This window comes from Xiphophorus couchianus, chromosome 20 (assembly GCF_001444195.1).
Source record: "Xiphophorus couchianus chromosome 20, X_couchianus-1.0, whole genome shotgun sequence".
Taxonomy (NCBI): domain Eukaryota; kingdom Metazoa; phylum Chordata; class Actinopteri; order Cyprinodontiformes; family Poeciliidae; genus Xiphophorus; species Xiphophorus couchianus.
In genome coordinates, this window is record NC_040247.1 from 12,688,033 (window position 1) to 12,713,087 (window position 25,055).

The 25,055-nt window shown below is 38.2% G+C and overlaps 2 protein-coding genes across 5 annotated transcripts in view; one reads left to right on the forward strand and one right to left on the reverse strand.

Annotated features, from left to right (window-relative positions):
- LOC114135970 (uncharacterized) lies at positions 1-5,849 on the reverse strand. Of its 2 annotated transcripts, none has more exons than XM_028003698.1 (3): positions 5,770-5,849; positions 5,180-5,329; positions 1-1,600 (listed from the first exon to the last, which is right to left on the reverse strand). In XM_028003698.1, exons 2-3 carry the CDS (start codon positions 5,325-5,327, stop codon positions 654-656), a joined length of 1,095 nt encoding a protein of 364 aa, XP_027859499.1. In that variant the 5' UTR covers positions 5,328-5,329; positions 5,770-5,849; the 3' UTR covers positions 1-653. The 2 variants fall into 2 exon arrangements, with proteins under 2 accessions (XP_027859499.1, XP_027859500.1); XM_028003699.1 differs by lacking the exon at positions 5,770-5,849 and adding an exon at positions 5,710-5,727.
- Positions 5,283-25,055, forward strand: part of znf362a (zinc finger protein 362a) — a 26,804-nt gene continuing 7,031 nt past the window's right edge. The window contains exons 1-5 of one of the 3 annotated variants that reach the window (XM_028003695.1): positions 5,283-5,414; positions 18,708-18,771; positions 21,300-21,540; positions 22,632-22,757; positions 23,985-24,312. In XM_028003695.1, the coding sequence (XP_027859496.1) occupies positions 5,326-5,414; positions 18,708-18,771; positions 21,300-21,540; positions 22,632-22,757; positions 23,985-24,312 (848 nt within the window). In that variant the 5' untranslated portion in view covers positions 5,283-5,325. Of the gene's footprint in view, positions 5,415-12,716; positions 13,386-18,707; positions 18,772-21,299; positions 21,541-22,631; positions 22,758-23,984; positions 24,313-25,055 lie in introns of those variants that run through there. The other 2 variants (XM_028003696.1, XM_028003697.1) reach the window with 2 other exon arrangements.

A 25,055-nucleotide genomic window follows, 5' to 3' on the forward strand; every position in this document is an offset into this window, starting at 1 on the left:
TCAGTTTCTCCGGATTTTATTTAAGGGTATCAGAGTAAAGGAGCAAAATACAAATGCATGCCACACTTCGAAGATTTTTCTTGGTGAAAACTTCTCCTTTTTTTTATTTCACTTCATACAGTTACACAACTTTGTGCTGGTCTCTCCTTTAACATCCCACTCAAATATCATTGAGGCAAAATGTAAAAAAAAACCCAACATGGATGATTTTCAAGGCACAGACAGTCTGATGACCCCATAATAGCAGGAAAAACTCCATCTGTTTGCCCTCGAGTCCCTCGGTTTTCATTACATATATCTTCATGTCAGGCAGCATCAGCAGACTTTATGTTACACATTGCAAGATGCTGTTTGCCCCTGGATCAATCTCACATAAACCGTGGCTTTGTGTAAAGACAAACGTCTGAGGAAACTGATGCCCCGAGGAATTTTAAAAGTACTTGGTGTTGCTCTGCAAGCACGCCTTGACCTGCCTCCTCAGCACCTCTCTGCACTCTACAAATACTATCCCCAACATGTGAAAAGCTGCCTGGGAAGGTGTGTTTACTCTCCTGTCAGAGCAGCGTCAACAGGTAAAACAGCCGCCTGCACACTGGGACCACTCGTCATGGTTCTGCTGCAAACACTCATCAGCTGGACTCTGGCTTTGTTTCTTAAACCTGTGAGACTCTGAGAGAGGACGCTGTGTCTCTGCTGTTGGACACAGATGAAAGTAAAGACTTGATGCATCCATTCAGCAGAGAGTCTATTGTCCTGATTAGACAAGTGTTCACACTGAGGTAGAAGGGAAGTGTGAACATGCAAAGCACGCTAACAAACGCTATTACTGTATTCTCCTCCAGGCTTGGAAAACCCCACTGTTCCCGTCTGCTCAGGCGGGTTTGATTTGAATCCAAGCGCTGCCCTCTGATTAAATCCAGGTAAATGTGTTTCTGAGTCCTCTTGACCTCCTGTCTTCCCATCTTTTCAGACAAGCAGCCATGGGAGATGAGGGGAATGTCTCCATCAACACACGTTGGGGTAAACATTTCTGGATGAAGCGGCTTGAAGGTTGCAGGCGCCGCTCCATCCTGTGTTCTCTTTGGTTCTGCAGAAGTCTGGTTTCTCCTCTGCAGGCCCGTGCTGACGGTCAGCAGCAGCCCGAGGAGAACCAGGAAGGCCACGCTCCAGTAGGGATCCATGACTCTGTGCATGGGACTGAAGAGGTTAGGAAGACATCTGATGAGAGAGTTGGTTTTGTCCAGACAAGCAGCCGTCCACCCTTCCTCCAGCTTCCAGTGCCACCGGACACTGAACGCCACGGCAATCCACACCGACAGGCAGCAGAAGAACCCCACCACCTGTGGCAAGCTTTCGCCTTCATCCGAGACGCTGCCGTCCTCTTCCTCCTCATCATTACGGAAAATTGTCCGGGAATCAGCTGCAGCGTGCGGCCACAGCAACCTGATCAGGGTCTCCGTAGCGATCAGAAACGTGGTGAGGAGCAGCACGGCTCCGTAGGTGTGGCTGAGGAAGAGCAGGAAACGCAGGGCGATGACGTCACCTGGTGGGTTCAGCTCAGTCAGCCAGGACTTCAAGATGCAAAGGAAACTCAGGAAAGCTGTGGGATCACAAGAGAGTCAGCAGAAGCCCAACTACCAGCAAAAACACAGGTTGTTTGTTTTAACAAAGCTTTAACACCTGAGTGAAGTTGGCCCCCCCACCTTCTTCAAATTAGACAAAATTGGTGTCAAACGTTTGTGCTACGTTTGTGCTGGTTTGTGCAGCAAAAATTTTCGTTTGTGCCGCTATCATTTTAAAGATATTAAGAAATGTTTTAGAGGTCATCAAAGGTCAACCAGCCCTCTTAATATCTTTAAAATGATAGCTGCACAAATGAAAATCTTTGCTGCACAAACCAGCACAAACGTAGCCGAGTTGATTGACACCCATTTCGTCTGATTTGAAGAAGGTGGGGGGGCTGGTTGACCTTTGATGACCTCTAAAAACATTTCTTTATATCTTTAAAATGATAGCGGCACAAACGAAAATTTCTGCTGCACAAACCAGCACAAACGTTTGACACCAATTTTGTCTAATTTGAAGAAGGTGGGGGGGCCAACTTCACTCAGGTAGCATTAACTCTAACGGAAACATTTCATATTGCAGTAAGCTTAGAGAAAAGTAAAATCCTCAAAGTAGTGGAAGACTGTTACTTTATCTGAATGAAGCTGCATTATGAAACCTTTATAAAAAAATTTTAAAAAGCTCTTTACTGTTAGTGACATTTGTTGAATATCAATGACGTTCAAGTCGGATGATTGCGACCTGGCCGTACAGACACAGCTCACATTTCAAAATATCTGATACATTCCAGTTTTATGACCACATATCCAAGTGGCTTGGGTCACATTTGTAAAACTACAACCTGTGTTGTTTTGTACCACATAAGGGCAAAAAAATATAATTTGGTCACTTCAGGCTGCAGTTTTTATCGTCTCAGGTCTTTAATGACGGTAACAAAAAAAGGCGAATCTCGGTTCTTCGGCAGGTATGATATCATGTAGTAATTCTGAAGCCTCGGCAATCAGTGTTTGCAAAATCTGAGCTGTAATCATCAAAACTAACTCCCACCCAGCCTTTAAAAGCTTCCCACATGATAACGTTGAGCAAAGAGGAGTGGATAGAGGACATCTCCTTGGTGCACACCTGCCTTCACTGAAACTCTTGATAAAGGTTGAGTCAGTTCAATCTGAGTGCAGAACCTCGACTGGCTTTGTTGCATGTTCAGTAAGAGAGCTAATACTGATACCAGCTGCACACAGCTTCACTTCAGTAAGCTACATTAAATTCTCATCTTTAAGCGGCAGAAAGAACCAAGTGAAAGCAGAGAAAATGATCAGTGAAGCAGCGCTGACCCTGGACAGGCAGGAACATTCAGATAAGAAGCTTCTGCTTTTCTGGCCAAGAACCTAATCAGTGGCTGAGGTGCAGACAGAGAGAAGCAGGGCATGTGCATTACACATTCAAATTCAAGACGTACTAGATAGTACTTCAAGTAAGGAGTTCAGAATTTAAATGTGTGCACTTTCTCAAATCCTTTTGATCAAGCCCTTTTTTTTTGCTGAAAACCTTTTAATCATTAGATACACACATCATGTTGATCCACCTCCTTCCAGACAGCACGAAAAGCACAAAGTAATGCAGAATTATGTAGAGTAAGAACAAAGATCCATGTTTTTTTTAAAATATTCTTCTCTTAAGTTTGGTGTAATTGTATTCAGAGGTGAAACGTCTATAAGAAGTCGAGTTCTTTTGACTGCAACATTTAGGCACTTTGATAATCACAGCCTCTGTCAAAGATAAAAGTAAATCCAAATTCATTGAGAGAATCTATGAAAAACACCAAAGATAGCACAGTTTGACAAAATGTTTCTGCAGATTATGTTGTTTTATTGTTTGTGGATTGATACGTTTGACATCAAAGTTAAAAAATGAAAATCTGCACTGCAAAAACAAAATCTTACCAAGTATTTCTGGTGTAGTTTCTAGTGCAAATATCTTAGTTGTACACTTGAAATAAGACACAAATAACTTAGTAACTTTTCAGCTAAATTTAGGAGTTTAAGTCAGTAATTCCTTCATATTGATGGAAAAGTTCTGTCATCGGCAGATAATTTCACTTATAATAAGACATTTTTCCCGTGTTACAAGTAAAATAATCTCTTAATGGAACTAGTGCTTTTTCAACAATATGAAGAAAGTATTGACTTAAAACAATCTCCTGTATCTTTCTGAAAAGTTACTTATAAGTTAGTTTTGTCTTATTTCAAGTGTACGAAGATATTTTGCACTAGAAACTAGACCAAAAATACTTGGTAAGATTTTGAGTTTTTGCAGTGTGTTGCAGACTTTTGACATGTAAAAATAAAAGTAATGCAGAGCATTACGCAATAGCATTGCACAATAATAGAAAATCTTCAGATAGTGCTAATTATAGTGAGGCATCAGATGACAATATCAGTTGTAATATGTTTTTATTTTCTCTTTTTGTCACCTTTGTTTTCATCACTTTATTAGGTTTAGCATTTGTGAAACATCATTTTTGTCTGGTGTGAACATCTGTAGCTGTGATACTGGCTGAATATTACATTAGTTTGAAAAAGACAAGTTAACAACACTTGGAATATATTAGGCAACAATTATTGCACTCCAGGCAGCCCTTTGAGGTATAAATATGGTATTTGATATTTCAATGGCGACATACTGTACCTGCCAATCATTGTGCAGTTTTAGTAATACGCCTTGACATAAAGTTTAAATAAATAATAGAAGGTTTTTATGGAGCATAATATTTACAAATATTATATGGTTAAAATGTAGCCGAGATTCCTGTCCAAAAATATTAAAAAGTACCTTAGATTAATAAAGTTCTTTGTCGCTTTATACCAATCTCACTAAAGCTCACAAAATACTAACTGAACACGCCTCAGCTTCAATGTATTCTTAGATTTTGATTTTTCAGGTGAAGCTTAAATTTGGAAGATTTAAACCACGTCAATGTGAGTACGTTTATTTCATGGACAGATCACAATGTTTGTCACTTTCTCATCGATCGCGGCCATCTGAGTAAAAGTTCTGAGTTTTTTTTATATTACTTACAGGCAGCAAATGCAATATTTAAAGAGCCAAACATTGTCTGGATATGATTACATAACTGGATTAATTTGAATGTATTTGGAATTGAATTGGATTAAAAGTAGCTTGATGTGATTTGAGATTCACGATCGTTGTCGTGAATTGTTGCCACATAAACGAAGCGCATCATTTCAAACCTGCAGAAAGCTTTGAGTCGCCAGGATCAAAAGGTAAATTAGTGTCTAAAAACTTCACACAGGTTTAATGTTTGATCACGCCCTGCACCATATTTGGGTGGGGTGAAGGATAAATGCTCTGCAGCACCTGCGACCACATCTGAACTCTACTGGCATCACTTCAGCAAAATGAAAGCTAGAACCACTGGAGGTCAGCAAAACGCCGACCTTCAGGGCATCAGGACTACAAATCTAAAACAGCACGAAGGTGTTAAAAACAAAAGCTTCTTTACGGGGGCTTAGGAAGCGCTTCATGGACAAAAATGAACTACAAACATGTTTAATAAGAGGTGCAGGTTAAGTGGTGCACCTGATTTTGTCCTTACCTGTGACCAGGAAGTCTGTGAAAATCAAGAGGGAGCAGCAACAGAAGCTGACAGGACTGTGGGACGCAGCCAGAGACGGCAGGACGAGAAAATTGCAGACCAGTTTACACGCAGACAACACCACCGCTCCTTCCAACACACCATCCATGTCTGCAAGGAAACAACAAACATGGACCAACAGGTTTTTCTTTCTGCCCCAGGGAGGAGGAGCTCAGGAATGTCAGGAACGCTGCAGGTAATAATCCAGCTACACAAGAGGAATATCTTCTGTGAGATTTTGCTAAAAGTGATTTTTTAAAAAAGACTTGTCAGTGAGTGCTCCAAGAGTTTTGGATCAATATTTGCTTGCGTCCATTGGTCATGAACCCTGGACCAGACAGAGCTCAGGGACGAGTTCGGCTCTGTCCCTGAGTCAACAAGAATGATACAAATAATTCAGATAAACCAAACCACAAAACTTCACAATCACACTGGTTCAAACTGGAGGATAAATATTTCTATAATCTTTAAGAGATTAAAAAATGTCTTACTGAAGCAAATAAATCTCTAGAGAGAAAGAGAACAGCTGCCATGAGGTTATTAGTTCTTACCTGCTCTCAAAAGAGCCTGACGAGCGGCATGTCAAAATAAGCTTCAAGTGCTTCATCCGCTTTCCTCACCTCCCCCTTTTGCTCCACCCTCACGGGGATAACGAGCCCTCTCTACCCCCCGCCGCCACCGCCCCTGCCCTTCCTGCACCTGGCCTCTGGAGGTGACAGCGCTTGTGCACTTCTGGAGGGTGTGGCTGTGTTTGTGCAAGCTACAAAACCAGTGGAACAACTAGCTAGCCATGCTGCAAACAGATGCAACGTGTTTGTTTATGTGTGTGTCTTTAAAGGGAGACCTGCTGATGTAGGCCAAGGGCGTGAAAACAACTCCTCTGCATCCAGTTTGTTCAGGTTAAATGTTGAATACACACCATGCAGGACTTTGTATACAGCCAGGTCAAATGGTGCATTTTAATGCTGTGGTAAGGTCCATTATTACAAAACGGTGAAGTGAAACATATTTAGTGCAAAGCATTTGAAAAGAGGAAGTTATTTTTATTTTGAAGAATGCTTAGCAGGATCTGCTTTTGTCTTTTGGTGTTTTCAGTTGCTAAGTTACGAACAGCCGTTATCAGCTGTCGCTGTTGTTTGTAGTTCAGATGTCCAGCAGACAGCTGAACCTCAGTTATGATTGAAGAAGCTTTCACTACGTAATATTTTGTTGCTGAAACCCAGGAATAAGGACTTTATTTATTTTTTTGAACAAAGTGAAGCTAAGGGTTCAGTTCTGCAGCCACCATGACGGACGCATTGGTGCGGTTAAAAGAGGAAACAGCCGACCAACCGTAACGCATCGACAAGGACAGTCCAGGTTTCGATTGTATGTGATCTCCAATGTGAACTACAAACGACTTAAAAGTGTCCCGCATGGGACACAATAACGTCACACATAGATGTGACTTGTCTTGCCAACTGCCATAAAAAAGAAGCATTCAGTGTTTGCGGAAGTAAGCATGAATGCTAATGGTGGAGCATATCTTATGATTTTGAAGTTGTTGTCTAACCACAGCTAGCACTTTAACAACTTCATCCTCATAATAGTTCGCCATGGTTGTTTTTCTTCTCGCTTGCGCGTATCAGAACGTAGAGTGGTGACATTTGAAGAAGAATTACTTTATTCATCCCAGCAGGAAAATTATTTCGCAGTTACAGCAAGAATTTTTTATACACAGATTAATACACACACGCGACGGGAGCTGCGTCTGCAGGCAGCCAGCGCCATTTTTGAAGGAGGACATGCGGCAAAGGTCGTCGGGACTGGGAGTCGACCGGGAGTCGACCCGCGGACCCACGACGTCTGCGGGTCTAAGGCCTCCAAATGTGGGGCATGCTAACCCCCTGCGCCACCACAGCACGCCCCCATGACATTCGAGTTGGTTGAATGTGACCTAGCCGTTCAGATTCAGGTCACATTTGGAAAGATCAGATATGTATCGGATATCCAAGTGGCCGCAAAAGTCTGGCTTGTGTTGTTCAGACTGTCAGAAAAAGATCAAATGCAGGTCGCATTAAGGCAAACAAAATTGGATTTGGGTCTCCTCAGGCTGCAGTGTGAGCGCAGCCAAAGACCAGCTTCTGGACAGCTTTAGGGAAGCAAAGCAACGTTTCGAGAGCTTAACAAGCTTCGAGAGAAAGAAAGCTCCCCAAGCTTTCTTGCTTTCTTGCCATTGTTGCTGTTCTTGCCAGATACAGCAATGTAACAGAGGACTACATGCAAAACAGTATCTGGAAGGAGGTGGCAGATGACAAACCAGAGGAAGAGAACCAAGAGACTGTGAAATACTACATGCTCCATCATGCTGTGGTAAAAGAGGACAAAGCCACAACTAAATTCAGAGAGGTATTTGATGTATCCTCACATAATGATAACAGTCCATCCCTCAATGAGTGTCTGACTCTGCACACTGGACCTAACCTGAACCCAAAGGGAGGGTTAGGTCCACATTTAGTTTAATATGTGGACCTAACTCATTTAGCTTAAATGAGGTGTCCTGAGAATGAACAGATTTGGTTTTGGAGTGTTTCCCTGTCCGTTCCTGCTTGCTGCCACCATTAGAAAACATCTGAAACACTCTGAAATGGAACAGCCAAGGGCAGTAAAGGCTCTCAAAGATTTAGCATTTAGTTGACTTTATTTCAAGCGCACCTACTGTACAGGAAGCTCTATATGTGACAACTGCAGCACAAGGACATTCAGGTAGGTATGAACCTCTGCAAATGAGTTACCAACTCATCTGATCTAAAAGCCATGTGGAAAGAGAATGGAGTAGAGTTGTGAGTGATACATAGTCCTGTGGAAATGTGCTTACAGTACTGGACCTGGTTTGGAGACCGGAACACAATGATTTTGTGTTTAATCAAAAGGCGCTAATGGACATTTTGAAGGACAGAGAAAATGCAAAGAGAAGTGTAGCTCGTATTTTTGACACTATTGAGTTTCCTGTCAGAGTGAAGTGCCTTTTCCAAGAAATGTGGGAGAGAGGATTCAGCTGGGATGAACCATTACCCACTAATTTGACAGAGAAATGGGAGCAGTGGTGTACAGGAGCTACCACTGTTGTACCTGGTGGCCATTCCCAGGTGGTACTACAACGTAAAGTTGCACGTCTACTGTGATGCAAGCAAACTAAACCACTGTTAAATTTAGAGAGATTTAAGAATCACTGAAAACGGTTTGTTACCAACACAAGAACTTGTCAGAAGGTTCAGGGAGAGTTAACTGCAGAAGAGCTTAGTGCAATGAAATGTACCAGATAAAGGTCACACAAGAGAGTTGTTTTAGGTCTGAAATATCCAAGGTCAAAACAGAATGTGAAAGCAGATTCTGAAATCAAAAATTTGAAAACATTTTCGATGAAAATGGTCTATTAAGTGTTGGGGGAAGACTGCAGAATTCAGATCTTAGTTTCAGAGAACAACACCCCTGGATACTACCAACAAGTCACAATATTCTGAACTACTAGTTCAGTCATGTCATGAAAGGGTGAGGAACAAATTTAGCTTTGGATAGGGAGACAGCTTGTAATAGACTTTGTTTCAAGTTGTTACATTTGCAGAAAACTCAAGGTCAAGGCAGCACAGCAGATTACTGCTCCTTTACCTCGATACAGAGTAACCAAATCACCTCCTTTTGAAGCTGCTGCTGTAGATTTTTCTGAACCTTTTTATGTGGGGGATGAAAATTGGCAAACTCAAGGGATGAAACAAATTATAACATGGACTTGTATTTCTCACTGCTCTAATCAGGCCGACCTGGAGATTTATTTCTGCCTACACATTACAAATTCAATAGTTACTCCTACTTTGTAATGGTTCCAAGACCTTTTACAGGATTTCATATATATTGTATTTCGGAAGTTTCGACCAATAGCATCATTTCCTCGGACGTGCGTAGTTTTTCTTGGTTCACTTCATAGCGAAGGATAATTCCAGTAATCCCACAGCTACAGTTATTGTCGAGTTGTCATTTCCTCATCTATCCGAACTTCCTTCTGACTTCTTGGATCCAAACTACCTTTACTGAAGCGCAACGATCCTTTTCATGTCAAAGTGACCTGGAACACTTCATAACCCATTTCCTGACTAAAGCTGCACAAACAACATAATCCTTCTACAAAGACTCATACATTTAAAGTCATAAATGTACGTTTACAAGATATATTGGAGGCCCAGGATTAGTGACACCATGAAGGGTTCGGTTTCTTTGTTAAACATAAACAGAACGACAAAAGAGTTTTCAATTGAAAGAATGAACATTTTTCTTTGAGTTGAACAATAGATGTCAAGTTGAGACGGGAGGTTCAAAACCTCCAAGTCATCAATAAGCAAACAATAATTTATTTTATATTTAATTCATGTAAATATTAGTTGCTATCCAGTGCCACCAGGTACATTATTCAGCTTATGCATATAGAAATAAACTCTTTTATATTGGAAACATTTTGCAAAGGCTCATGAAAAGCTCTCTTATAATCGAGTGAGAATCTGCAAACTGTGGAAGAACTTTCAAATAAACAAGTCAAATATTTTCAGATGAGTTTATCTCATCCTTGAATTCAACCTTTGACTCAACCTTTGACTCAACCTTTGAGATGAGTTGCACTCTCAAAGGTTTTATTAGACTGGAAGTTCTGGTTTTAAACAGAAGTTGTTCTGTATCTTTTGTGTGTGTTTTGAATAAACACTCTCCAGTCAATGTTTTCCTCACCAAAACATCGATGTCTGCTCAGCTGCCACTGAACGTCTTACAGAAACAGTCACATTACATTGGCTATGTTTGGCTCATGTAGTTTGTACTTTTTTATTTTTGTATCTTTAGTTTCCTTTCAGCAAAATGTTGTTATAAAGTTAATTTATTTGAACTTCATTTCTTCTACATTAACAAACTCTTCACTGCAGAAAGTGAAAAAGTGAATAAAAAATATAAATCATTATTTTCAAGTGGATTCACTTGAATATTGTTCAATCTGGTTTCATCAAGGCCATATTAATATTTGGAACTATAACTCTGCCATTGGTATGAAGCTGAGGAAATAACCCATGTTGGTCAAGGCCATAACAGTTATTATGAAAAATGTCATTTTCACTGTTATTTATGACACCGTGTGCCACATCTGAACTTGAATTTGACCACCTTGAGTGAAGAAACCACAATTGTTCCAGTGAATAATAAACTCTGGGGCACTTGAAGCTGTGTTATTTATTACACAGTGGCTCTTTGATGTTTTTTTTTACAATGACTCTTAAAAACTTGGATTAAAATGATAAAGAAAGAGCTAATGATTTTGATTTTTAGGTGTTTCTCCAGCAATTAATTTCCATGAAGAATAACACTAAAGATATCAATAATATGTTTTATGATCTGTTTTTATTATTAGGTTGGAGTATGGGTGCTTTCTTTACATCATTTTCCATCACATAGGAAAAATATCAATCCTTTTTATGCAAAACTTTGTTTATCTTTACTTTAATCTGTAAAAGAATAAATAAAATGGTGGTTCATTTAAAGTTTTCCACCATATTTTCTTTATCTAAACTTAAAAGTTGTCTTTTTTTTTGACTGTTTTATCAGCTTGTTATGGATAAATGACCCAGTGTCCTTCCTCAGTCTCTTTTATCTGCTCACATACACACTGCTGACATAAGCACAACATTTAAGACTGGCGACAGTCGTCTATCTTACTCATAACAAAAAGTGATTAAGGCAGGCCAGCACCCCTTGGAGACGGTGCAGAATGAGAAGATAAAAGCAGAATCTTTGCTTCACTTGGTTGCATCCCTACAGGGACCTGAGAGGAGCCCAGGCGCTGAACGTCACTCTGTGTCTGTTACACTTGTGTGACATTTGATCCTTTTCGGCGTTAAAGCCTGTTTTATATTTAACCAAATGTCATTATTTCTCAAGGTAATAACACTGAGGGGTTTTGGTCGAGTCCCTGAACTGGTAAACGGACCTGGGTGTTGCACAGAAGCATTACAACAAGCTCTAGCAGCCTTCATTTGAGAGTGATTTGATGTAAGATGGGGGGGAGACATGCAGCAAAGGTCATCAGGTCGGGACCTGAACCCGTGACGGCTCGTCAAGGACTAAGGTCTGCGAATGGGTCGCGGCTCCTAATCTGCAGCACAGACAACATACAAGTTGTCTGTTTTGCAAGAAGTCAGGTGACAGCTGCGGCTGTAAAGTGAATGTAAAAGTTGCAGACCCCTGAACTATCCGCTGTAGTTAATCAATTAAACTGGGACTCTAAGCAACTGGATTTAAATTGTTTTAAATACCTAATGGAGCAGTGATGAATGGGAGTTGCGACACAGAAAATACTCCCGTTTAGAAACAAGTTTCTCAGACAATGTTTCTGCTCTGTGCACCATTTTCTAACGTTGCTTTGTTGTTTCACCGCTGACGTTGCTCCTCCCATTAACCATGAAACACCTGTTGGGTGGAGTTGGGTCAGGGGAATTCATTAGGAGGCTAAAGATTGAAACTGTGTCCAGCAGGCGGCCAGTTTTAGCAGTGCATAAATCACTCTGTTATGCTTCTCCCCACATCTCCAGCTTCATTTAAATGTATTTGTTTCCTGCAGGTCCCATATTTCATTTCATGCCAGTTTGAGTTTTGCATTTTCCATGAATGTAAATAGAGGCTCTGAGCACTGACAATAGCAGGTGCATGATAACGATTTACTTTGTTATTTGAGTTTGTCGTAGTGTCCCAACTAGAGTCCTGACTGAAATCTGTGCAGGGAGTTAATGATTAGGGTGATGGGAAGGAGGCCATCCAACTTCTCTTACCAGGAACTCATCGCCAGAAATAAACCGTAAAAACTGCCGGTGGAAACATGCAAAAAATAAATGGTCAGCAATTATAAACAAGATTACTATGTGATGCTAACAAAGTGGTATCTCATAGTCAATTAATTATTGAGAGTGGTATAAATCATTTTTGACATTTTATTTTTAAATGGAATGTAAAGAAATACCACTACAAAAAAACAAGTATTATTTTAGAAAGTTGATTGTTTTAATATCTTTCGAAAGAGGTTTGTCCTATTTTATATCAATAATGACTTGAAATTCCAGCAAAGCTCAATAAAATAAAAACTAAAACCAAAGCTCTTCTACGGATTTTGGTCTTTTTTTGGTAAATATTTTAAAAGAGACATTTTCTACATCATGTTTTCTTAAATCTAGTGAAATATTATTAAATCAGAGTGTTAAATTGGATTTTTCAATATTTCCTAGATTGTATTTATTTATTGCTTTTGATTTATGATAAATATTTAGTGCTTGTTTGATTTGTTATTATTATTTACTATAATAGGTCACCATATATTTCCAATATTACAATTTATAATCCCAAACCAAAACAAAGCTCCAGTGCAATTTACACTTTTATAAACCAGCAAACACTCAATAGGAGTTGTACAATAAAACAATTTGAAAGCTGAAACAATAACAGCCCCCTCTGAGTATCATTCGTGTTCTGGGTCCATTGGACCGCCAGCTGCGGCTCTGTGGCTTCAGCGTGGGAGCAGTGCCCTCTCCTGCTGAGCTAAGCACAGAGCACATTAGCATCCTGTCATGCTGCTCCTGCAGCTCACAGGATTACTCATATTTAATGCACATTATCTCCGACAGACACGCAGCAATGATACAGTGCACGGAAAATATAACAGGCGCATCCCTTTTCAGTCTCCAACTCCAAATAATCTGACTGTAATGACTACTTGCGAGGTTTATATTAAACATGGGGTGAGGAAAAGTGAGAGACGTTCATATTATAATTCATTATTCCCACAATAGTCTCCTACAGGAAGGTCTTGTAAAAAGTCGAACCCCCCTTTTTATTCATGCGCTCATTTTTTACTATAGCGCCGCGGCGCCAAACGCGCACATCTGCGGCATCTGCACGGATCGGGTGAAAATTATGAGCCAGAAAATGGGTTAAAAATCGGTCTGAACGGGTTTTTCTCTCTGTACTCTGAGCAGCCTCTCGCCTGTAGCACCCAGAAGTGAACAGCAGGCGACCCGGAAGGCTTGAAGTCTGGCTGAAAGCAGGCAGAAAAAGGGGAGTCCTGCTCCGTTATAAATTTCTGTTTCTTCTCCTCTCGCTGGCGCAGGTATGTTGGTCTCTCCGTGCAAATTATCCGCCTCTTTATGCTGTTTTCCTCTCGCTCAAAGCCGCCGCGCTGCACCGCCGCTTCTCTTAAAAGTCGTGCAGAACTTGGAATAATAAAATAAGCATTTGCGATGCTTAAATGTTAATAGATGACGTCTTAAGCTGCCGTGCAAATACAAGCCCTCCTGATGATCGGATTTCTGGCTCCGCTCGGCGCTGTGTAAGAGCCACGCTGATGGCTGTAGGAAGTGTCAGTGTGTGGTGTTTTTTTTTTCCTCGCCAAGCCGGGCTATTCAAACCTGCAAATCAAAGTAAACAATCATCCCTACGATTTATGCAAATTTGCCGCATGCATTCGCGTCGCAGTGGCCTTTAATGACACCCGGAGGGTTATCTGCTTGTAATAGTCCTTTCTGCAGAATATGGCGTCCGCTGGTTATAAAAATAAGACAGGGCTGCCATTTTTGTTTTCCTTTTGTCTGATTTTTTTAATAAACTGTCTGAGAATGTGGGAGAGGCGGCGGACAGACCGAGGCGCTGCAGGATTGCTGCTCTGTAGGGGAAAACTCACTCTGAGAGCTGGTTTAAAGCTAGGAACAATCCAAATCTGGAAATCAGCTCGATTCTGTTTCTTTCTAAGCAATAACTGGCTTAAGTTGCTCCTAACTTTTTTTTTTATCACCATTTTAAAAACAACAACAACAACCTCACTGTAGGCCATTTCTCAAGAACCCAGTGTATGAAGCTTTCACAGCAGCTACAGTGGATATAAATCTGTGTTAAAATACTATTTTCCTTTACTATAATAAATACATGCAGTCGTTTTTGCAACATTTTTGCTGTCCGGTCCAGTTTAATAAGAAAGCTTTTGAGGTAAACGATAAATTAAAATAGGTAGACCTATCTCCTTTCAGACCCTTGTATTTATGTTTTGTTGATGAACGAATCCTACGCTTTAGTCCAGATATATGACATGTAGAACAGATTGGTGTCACATATAGGACACAATTAGCTGCTGAATCTCATTCCATGTTACTTTAGACTCTTTGCAGCATCACAGACCAGTTTCTAATTGGTCTTTTACCAGTTTTGAAGAAATATTCAGCTTCCATTTGTGACTATTTTTCCAGATTTTCTCCAGTTACTAATGACTGACCTCACTATGCTATGATGTTTAGACCAAATTAGCTGTTTTTGTCCTTGTGCCCTTCTCCTGACCGATACCTTTGTTTAATAAGCTGAATTGTGTACCCTCTCTGTAAATAATAACATCAGGTAAAACATGGAGATGAGCAAATGTTTAGAAAATCCTACTAGAACAACTGAACTTTATTTTTTGATGATCAGATTCTGGACTGAACCAAATAAGACTGAAAACTGGAACTGAAATGTGCTTCAACAAAGTATTCATTTAAGGACACTTATGCAAACCAGATTATTTCTGCTTTTTAATTTCTGCTAACTGATTTGGAATTAAAGTTGTGAAAACATTTGTACCCGGGTTCATTTATTTACATCACAAAACCTGCCATTTTTATAGCGATGTCATGACATTTTATAACCACTGCACTTGAAATACCTTTCACTTTTTCTACAACAACTTACACTACTGGATTTTAAGGGTTTATTTTAAATATATATGTGGCACTTTTCATATGTATTAAACTAGTCAGTCAATATTATTGATATTTTTGCACATTTCCGTCAGTAAGACAAGGTGCAGATTTATTTTTACCCATAGAGTCCAATTGAGACAGCGTAGTGGACGCTCATATTTAATTTATTAAAGCTGAATACTTGGTCTCCACTGAACAGATGTGAAAATGTGGCTGTGCCCATAACATGATATACTGACTATTAAGTTCTGATACTCAGGTGGTAAATAGGCAAATTTAATCTAACCGTTTCTGAAAACAGTTGAAAATATGCAACAGAACGAGTTGCATATATTCAAAATATGTAATTCTAATACGAAAACTTTTAAATTGATGGAGTTTAGTGAAACTGTCTGTGTTTTCTTTGCAAGCCAAACACTTTAATGTTGGATGTTCAGGCTCTTCTTTTTCAACTAAATCACATAAAATGTAAAAACATCTGTTCTTTTTAAACACAAAAAGCTTCAAAGATCATATTGTTTCCTAAGTAATCATTGTACATTTAACATTATTGTTGAGGAACATAGAAATAAATACAAATATTAGCAGTTTAAACCTCCCATAATCCTTTGCTTCAGAGGTCTTGCTTTGTGATTGGTTTATTGATTGTTTTCCATTTTGGCACATTAGTTTTCAATACTGGTGTTTCTGAGGGCTTTACTTCATTCAGTATTTGTAATTAACGTCCAGTGTTCACGACATCTCAGCACTTTAATCACCTCTTTTCGCTTTTAACACAATTTATGGAGCTCATATTATGAGGAGACCTGTGGCTGAACAGTTGTGAGTTCGATTCCAGCTCACAGGAAAATTAAAAAATTGCACGCATATTCAAGTATTCATACACCTTGAGGTTTTCCACCTATTTTCATGTTACATTCTTGTTGAGATTTTATATAGCTGGCCAAAACAAAGTGGTTCATAATTGTGAAGTGGATGGAAAATGAAAATTTGTTTTTAACAAATTTTCATTTTGTTTTACCCATATAGAGTCCAATTGACTCTATATGAATTGACACAATTCTAGTTCAAGCTCAGTCAGATTGGATTTAGAGAATCTGTGAACACTCTTTTAAGTTTTTGTACAAATTCTTCTGTTGGATTAAGCTCTTTCCTTTGATTGGTCCGTTCCAACACAAATATGCTTTTGATCTAAACCCAATACCTTGCATCTCTGCTGGGGTGTTTAAAAGGGCAGTATTATGTAAAATTGACTTTTTTGAGCTTTACATCATGTTATAATTTTATTCCTTCATCAAAATCATGCCTGGAGTGTTGCTTTGATTCTTTCATTCATGTTTGAGAAACATTTTAATCTCCATGGCAACCAGTCAGTTGTGCAAAACGCCTCGTTGGACCTAGCCCCGCCTTCGAGATCCAGCTCCTCCTCGGAGCTGCAGTTTCCAAGCCTCACAGAGCAACCTTCTCCCACTCAGCTCCTTCAAACTAGCCAGCAGCAATTAGCAAACACCTGGTGGAGCTGAGCTCATTAGACGAGCTGCTTCTCAATGAAATGCTGGTAAAAACATTATTAAAGGCTTAATAGAGGAGAGATGTTGTGATGACTTCCTGAAGGTGTTGGAAAGAGCAAGAGTTTCTTAAAGAGACAGAGGCCCAATTTCAAGGCGTTAATTTCAAGTCAATTTTTTTAAAGTCATGTTTGACGTATTCAGCATTTTTTACAACAACTGAATGTAACATAGTTACTTGAACAGCTGGATTTATATGTAGATTAAGTTACATAGAGGTGGACTCTGTTTACAAATTAGTTGACTTCTGTAGGAACTTGGTTGTATTTGGTTTTATTTAAGAGTGCTAAAGTAAAGGGGTTAAATACAAGAACATGCTGATTTGGTTTTTTTTATTTCATATGTAAAAAAGTAGATTTTACTTCCATATGAGATAATTATTACTTGCTAGATCATATAATTATATGATCTAGATCATATAATTATATGATCTAGCATAGATCATATGCTAGATCATATGCTATATGCTAGATCATATAATTATATGATCTAGCATATAAAACCCTAATAAAAGTCAGCAAAGTTTGTGGTTGTAATGTGAAAGGAAGGGGAAAAAGTTAAAGGGATATGAACACTGTGATAAATAATGATTTCAGATGGCGGTACAATTAGGTAGCATGTCTGAGTATAAGAGAAAATATCAGAAATGCTAAAGATTAAGTTGTTCATGTAAAATTATCTAAGTCTTTGATAGCCTGGATTGGATGCTGTTTGGCATTTCTATATAGTATGACAAACTGATTAAGAAATTAAACTTCTGATGAACTGAACATAAAAAATGAAAACATATGTATATCATGTGAAGCTCATTTTCGGAATTACAATTAATGGATGTAGAACAACGGCAAACAAGAAGAAAATTATTCAGGACAGCCTAAAAAACTGTAATTAAGTACAACAAACAGAAAAGACAATTTCCTATTTGACTTAAACCCTCACTACAATCACGTTGCAGCTCAAAAAGCAACGCAAAGATGCATAAAAGCAGAAAAACTCCCCTGGGGCAGAAAGCCCCCATCGTTATAGAAATTTTCTGGGAGGTGCATTGTGCGGCTGTACCTCTAGATGTATCGGTTTTGTTTCTCTTGGCTTGCAGATGTGGGCTGTGTTATGCTTCTGCTAAGCCAAACAGACTTAGGAATGGCTCTGTGTGCCAAAGCATGCAAGGCAAAATGTTTTAAAAAGATCTTCAAGAGGGTCGGAAAAGAGAGGCTATGGAAAGAAAGGCCTTCAGAGCAAGACTTAAACTGCATGTGTTTCGCTTTGCCTTTAAAACAGAAAGATTTTCAGCCGTCCGGTTAAACTTGATTAATGTAACAGAAGCCTTATCAATCATTATGCTTCGCACTCGCAATCAGAGCTAAATTGTAGGTATTTTACAGCTGTTTCCATGAAGGTTTGAGATGAAAGAAAAAAGGGTTTGCACTTGGGACTAAACGCTGCATGTTGTCAATTTAGATATTCCTTATTTACAAGTTTCTGCAATTTCTTATTCTGGAGATACTTTAGAAAACACTCCACCAAATTTACCCTGGTTTTCTCCTCACCCTTAACCAGTCAGGGCCCCTAGTTTGAAGGAGGAGACAAAAAGCAACAGATTAGCATCTACATCAAACTAGTGGGCTCTGTTATTTTCTGATAACTGTTGCACAACTAACAGTTGAAATCACATGCAGCCTATCTCAAAGTCTGCATGCCTGCAAAAGTGTGTCTGAGAATCCTCAGAAAAAGCAGCGAGTTTAATTTAGATTTACAAATCCTGCAGAATTAACTCACCCTGCTGGCTCATAAACATCCTCCCTGCTAGCAATATAACATGTTGGACTGAAAATAGTACAAGGATGCAAAGCTGGGTCAAACAGGAGCCTTTGTACACAATATTCTTGGAAATACTCTATCACAAGACTGATTATTGCACCAAACAGTCAGATGTTGTTTAGTTGTAGGGCTACCGACGTGGCTTTTAACCACATTAACAACAGAAACACACAGAAGTGTACTGAGCTATGGAAAAATCTGAACAAACAGGAGTCATCAAGCAAGAAAAAATACACACTGTGACAAGAGTTGGTTCAATATTTGCATATTTCCTGCCGTTTAGTATAACTGACATTTTTATTATGTGTGCATTTCTTCCAGGATGGCTGAACCGCGCTTTAACAATCCCTACTTTTGGCCTCCTCCTCCTTCTATGCCTGGCCAGGTAAGAACCACCTTTCACAACTAAAAAACAATCTTAAAGTGAATCTTTTAGACTTCAATGAAAAAATACAGTTCTGTATGACTTAACTATATTATTATAAATAATAGGTTTTCTGATCCTAAGCTCTGATAAAGAAGGAATATTGTAAATATTTATTTGTTTGAGCTGTCGACAGATCATTTTGACCAAAATGTAGTTAAATAGCACACTGGGAAGCTTCATATCTATTCCCCTGGTTTTTACCAATAAATAATCTTATAAGCTTGATTTCAGTTTAAAACTACAGGCTCCTCTGAGTCCAAAAGTCTGAAAAATATATTTATTCTAATTGAAAGATTAATTAATAAACACAAAACATCTTTCAGCTATCTTGAGCTGTAAACTCCTGAAAGGAGTTCAGGGAAGGACACTGCTGCTGTCAGCTAAAACTCCCAAGAGTCAGCTGTTTTTCAACAAAAATACAGTTATATTCAATAATTTAAAATATTATTGAAAGTTAATTTATTTTACTAACTCAGATCACTAAGGGAAAAACATTTATGATGATTTTCCACTTACAGCAAATGAAAACACAACATAATATTAGAATAGCAATTTTAATACAAAAATGTGTCCTTTACAAAAAACATGTTAAGGTTAATTTCAAAAGTCACTTTTAATCTCACATTTATTGAATATGACGGTAAGCAGTATTCATAATAACAATAAACCAGCTTAAAATGATTGAAAATATGAAAGTAATGTCCCCTAATGACAGTTGGTTTAGTTTTTTTTTTTTTGTTTTTCAGTTTTGTTAAGCTGAACAAGCTAGTAGCTGCATTAGCTAGCCAGCATCAGTTAGCTGTTTAGCTAACTGACAGTTATGGTAGCCTCTTTAACTCACAGTACCTAAACAGCTCAACTGACCAGGTGTCGGTTTGGTAGCCGAAAATATGCCAAAAGCCTGATTAAGTTATTTGTAATTAGTTAAAAAGTTTCTTTCTTTGACCATCAGAAGAGGCTAACTGGCAGCTAGCAGCAGCAAGCAAGAGAAGATGAGCATAACTGCATGCTGCAACTGTGTTTCCACCATAAAGAAAGTTTAAAGGAATAGTTTACATACCTGTAGCAGGGGGATTTCTTATTTAAGTGTGTTTGTAAAAAAATAAGAAGTCTACAGAGCTACTTTTGGCTAATAGCTTTTCAGATGGATTGCACCTCTTTGATTTAGCTGTAATTGGTCAGGATCCCACTAATAAACAACTGTGTGGTCTTGAGAACCTCTTAAAACAATTTAACTGGATTAGCTCAGAATAATTTAATATTTATTTATTTTTCTGTATTTTTTTACTTTTCATACACAGGTCAAAAAAGAAAACAAAACACAATGCTGAAAAAAAGAAACACAAGACAAACAAGTACAGAAATAGATAATATTTTAATACCAGTCAATGGCAAGAGCTCAAAGTGAAAAAAGTGTAAGTCCAAGTACAAGCTTATTATGCCTTCACTTTGTTTTACATAAGGCTTGATCAAAATCAAAGCAGCAGAATCTTTCATGCATATTTTATATCTCCAAGGAACCCCAGTGAAGTCTGTAGACAAACTCAATAACATAATAGCTATATTAATTAGGAAGCATTTAACGCTATAAATAAAACATGATAAAATGCTAATAATAGTCTTGAAACCACAAAAAAAAAAACTACAGGTATTACAACTTAGACTGGAGGAAGTATTTTCTTTCACGTTTCACATTTTCATAAATACAAAGCAGTTCATAATGACTGTCTCAGTCCTGCCTCACTTGTAGACAGAAAGCATTTTTACTTTTGTAAAGTGTGAATATTTAACATGAAATAACATGGAAGCCAGATGGTCTCAAACTTTAGATTAATTTTAGTTTTTGACCAAATTTCAATGAGTTCCCTATACTACCCCTACTTTTTTTACATTTATACCTCAGCTCATAACTTATCTGATATTCACCAGCACAAAAGCCAATGCTTGATAAGAAGAGTGTTTGCATTTTATTTTTTAATTTCATTTAATCCCTGGATTTCATCCCAAAACCACACCAAAGCATTTTTCACTGCCCTAAATGTAGTAACCAGTGACTGAAACGGCAGATTTATTGGATTACATTTGTCTTCTGCAATAACATAATAAAAGTTTGTCTTACAGAGACGATAGGTTAGACTTCGGTTGAAAAATTAGAAACATTAAAATGTATTTCTCAAAATCTTTGAACCATCAATTCAACAAAACCATAAAAATAAGAAGAAAAAATAGGCACTTTTATATCCTCTATGTTCTGAAAGTCTTTAAAAGTACATAAATATCTAACTCAATTTCAAAAGTAGCTATTTATTTGCTTAAAGAGGTTTCAAACTCAAATAAAAACTAAACAGGCATTCCTTCAAAGTCTCAAAGCTTTGGCTGCAATGTCTGGTGTCAACCAAGAGAGGGCACCATTGCCCTGAGAAGTGTCACTGATTGAACTGATGATGGCTGTTCTTCTGTCACTAATGGTGGTTTCTGGCTGTCAGCTGGATAACCTAGTCTTGATTAATAAAATCAAGGAGCAGCTGATGGCGGAGAAGATCCGGCCGCCACACCTGCCCGCCGTTTCGGCCGCCTCCCAGCAGCCTCTGATGTCTCCGTCGGGCCAGGCCGAAGGCAGCCAGCACGGGATGTCCAAAGCTCAGCAGGGGTCCGGGCTGCACAGTCCAAGCCCGTTGCAGCCTGACATCGCCCTGCATGCCCGCCCTGCCTCCAGCTCTGTCACAGGTACTCCAACTATGTCCACACATACAATTAGTCTAAATAATTCTTTAAAAACTAACGCTGTCCATCCATAAAAAAATGTAATCAGATTAATCACGCTCTGTGATTAATCATAATTAATCAATTTACTTAACTTTTTAACTTGACATGCAAATATGCAAGTTTTCAAAAAATGTTTGAGAATCTTCAGACAATAAAACATTTTCTTACTTCTCCAGGTTTTCATATTAAAAAAGATTTAAAAGAAATCTTTTTGTTTTAGACTTTTAATTTAATAATAGTTTAGGGTTTTGTGTTTTTCATCATAATTTTGTTTTACCTTATTGTGACTTCTTGTTTGTCTAATTTCTTTAGTTTTAATTAGTATTTAGAGTGTGTTTGCTTGTTTTTCTTAGTTAAATATTGCTTAGTGTTTTCATACTTTGTTTAATTATTAGATGGAGAATTCAAAAAGGTCAAAGTATTGTATTGTGTTTATGTATACACTGATTGGGTAATGAATACTGAGCAGAATGTACAATAAAAAAAAAGGTATAGTTTTCTCCCAACTTTTGCTGTCGTCATTTTGCAGACTAGCATATTTTTACTCAACTAAAAGCAAAAAATAGCCATATAAGAAATTACTCAAGTAAAATATTATTTGGTAAAAAGTCTACTCAGGCACCAACTGATCAAAATATCAATCATTTAAAAAATGACATAATCAGAGGGACCAAAATATAAAGCTAAGTGGACATTTTGGTATTTTAAGGATGAAAATGATAATAATTTGTATAAGTAACAAAAAATAACAAAAGAAATTTTTTTAAAATTTGTTTCATTCAATAAAAAAAAGTATTAAACTTGAACAAAAACTGCAGGTGTGTGTCTTCGCTTGGTTAATTTTTGGTTAAAACATGTTTGTCTTTCATTCAGTGAAGTTACTCACAGTGGGTAGAAAATCCAGAAATTATACCCAAGAGTAGCGATACTTCATGATAAAATAACTCAAGTACAGGGTAGTAAAATAACTCCTAAAAGTACTTTATTAATTGAATAAAAGCAACCATTACTATCTAACTCTGACTAAGAGATATATTTTTCTTCTTAATTAGGTCGTATCCTTGGAGATGTGAACTTGAATTTGGACGACAAGGCGGCTCTGAAAGCCCGGGGTCTGTGGGAGGACTGGCACCTGCGCCAGCTCATAGACCATCCCTCCAGAACAAACCACGTCTCAGGTGAGCAAACACGTCCCAGCGGTCCGCTGTGCAAACTGAGACAAACCCTTCCTCAGTGGGTTCACGTCACCTGTTCGCTTTTCTTTGTTCTTTGCTTTTTTGTTCTCCTTCAATGCTCCAGGTGATGCAGAAAAATAAAGATTCATTCATTAATTAGCTGGAAATTAAACCGACACTAGAGGCGCCTCAGAAAGCTGGAGGGAAGATGTGAAAATAAAAGAAGGCATTCTTTAAAAATTTTCATTATTCATTTTTTTATACATTTAATAAGTTTTTTTTAATTATTATTATAAAATATTAATTGAAATAACTTATGGAATGTGGAGATAGAAGACAGAAATAGTCAACAGAGGGAGCAATACACTGTAAAACACGTGAGCCGCATTTAGTTGTATCTACTATCTTTTACTCTTTAAGTCCAGTAAATTTAGTGAGTTTTAGATTTTGAACCTAAATGTGACTTTGTGAAAGATAAACTTACAGTAGTAAGTTGTGTTAACCTTTTATTAATTCTGTCAAACCTCCAAGAGTTTAATAAACTAAAGTTTTTAGGTTGGTTTTTAATGTTTAATTAAACAAACACAACAATGCTGTTTAGAATGTTTAGAAAATATTGTTTTCTAAACATTTTTATAAAACAATGTTTAGAAAACCTGTCTCTTGTTGTTAAATCAACTTCATAAACTTTAATGTCTGAGTTAAAACCAAAACAATTTTCTGTTTAACTTAAATTTCATTTTCAAGTTAAACCACCTTCAAATGTTTTACAATGTAAATTTATGAAACAAGGAAGTTAAAAAATATAATATAAAAGATGTATTTAGTATACAGAATATTCACTGAACTCCAAAAACCACACAGCATTCTGGGGGATGTAGGCAAATGAAAGGCTTGGTTATCTAGCAACACCCTATTAAGTAAGTTGTGGTTACTTAGCAACAACCTGATGAGTAACTTGCAGCAGTTTAAGGTTTTGCCACCGTGCCTCATAGATGCTTAAAAGTAAAGAACAAAGTGAAGTGAAAACTAGATAAAACAGGAAAGGTCATGCTGCCACTTTGCCATTATTTCAAATATTTAAAACAAAAAACTAATCAATAATAATCAATATCGAGTGATATGAAATACTTACATCGGGATAAATTTTTCAGCCATATTGTCCAGCCCTAATAACAGCTGAACATTAATGTTCAGTCATGTTCTCATCTTCACTGTTGTTCCTGTCAGGTGTGGCACTGGCATCCAGAACTGGGAACCTCAGCACTTCGGAGATCATAACCCCAACAACACCCACCTCAAGCAGCCACAGCCGGCTGGGTGGAGCCCCCACCCCTCACCTCATCTCAGGGTTAGCCGGCAGCCACGGGATCGAGCCGGGGAAGACCAACGGGGGCTTTGTGGGTCTCCTCGGCCCGCCTCCGAAGCAGGAACGGGGGCGCAAGAAGATCAAGGCCGAGAACGGCTCGTCGCTTTTGGTGGTTCCGTACCCGATCCTGGCCTCGGGCAACGACCAGTCCTGCGTCACCATCACCACTAAAGAGGGTAAAACCTACAGGTGAGAAAAAACTGCTGTATTCTGTTTAGAGCTGGACAATAAATCAGTACTAATATATATATATCACGATAGAGGTATGATCAATATCAATAGATAATACATCTGATAGAATATTCAGTATTCAGTATATAGAATATTCACTGAACTCTGATCCAGAACTGCACAGCATTCTGGGAGACATGGGCAGAGGAAAGGCTCAGACTCTCATGGCCAGATAAGTGAGATTGGTAGAACCAACTAGCTCATTCACTCTTTGGTTACCTAGCAACTCACTCACTCTTTGGTTACCTAGCAACAACCAGTTGAGTAACTGCCGCAGCAGCAGCTTAATAAAGGTTAAGCATGTTAAGGTTACGCCAGTGTGCCTCATAACTGCTTAAAAATTAAAAAAAACAACAATGTGAAGAGAAAACTGTGGATAAAACAGGAAAGGTCACACCACCAGTTTGGAAATATTTCAGATATTTAAAGCAAAAAAAAAATTAGATGTAATGCTAAGATAATTTTCAGCCATATTGTCCAGCCCTATTTTGGGTGAAAATGTATTGCTGCCAACACAACAAAAAGCTCAGAGTAAAGTTGAATCTGCTATGAATCTATCATCTTATAATGCCTGGCAACAGAATAGCACAAAAAATCTACAAATAAATAAATAAAACAAATAAAATATTTAGAGAAAACTATGATTGTCGGGATATTTATACCATAAAGCACACAAATACTCATAGAATATCAATGCAATG

Coding starts and splice junctions, on each gene's coding strand:
- LOC114135970 (XM_028003698.1), bottom strand. CDS start 5,327: ATGGATGGTGTGTTGGAAGGAGCGGTGGTGTTGTCTGCGTGTAAACTG. Junction 1,601..5,179: donor CACAGACTTCCTGGTCACAG/GTAAGGACAAAA, acceptor GTGATCCCACAG/CTTTCCTGAGTTTCCTTTGC.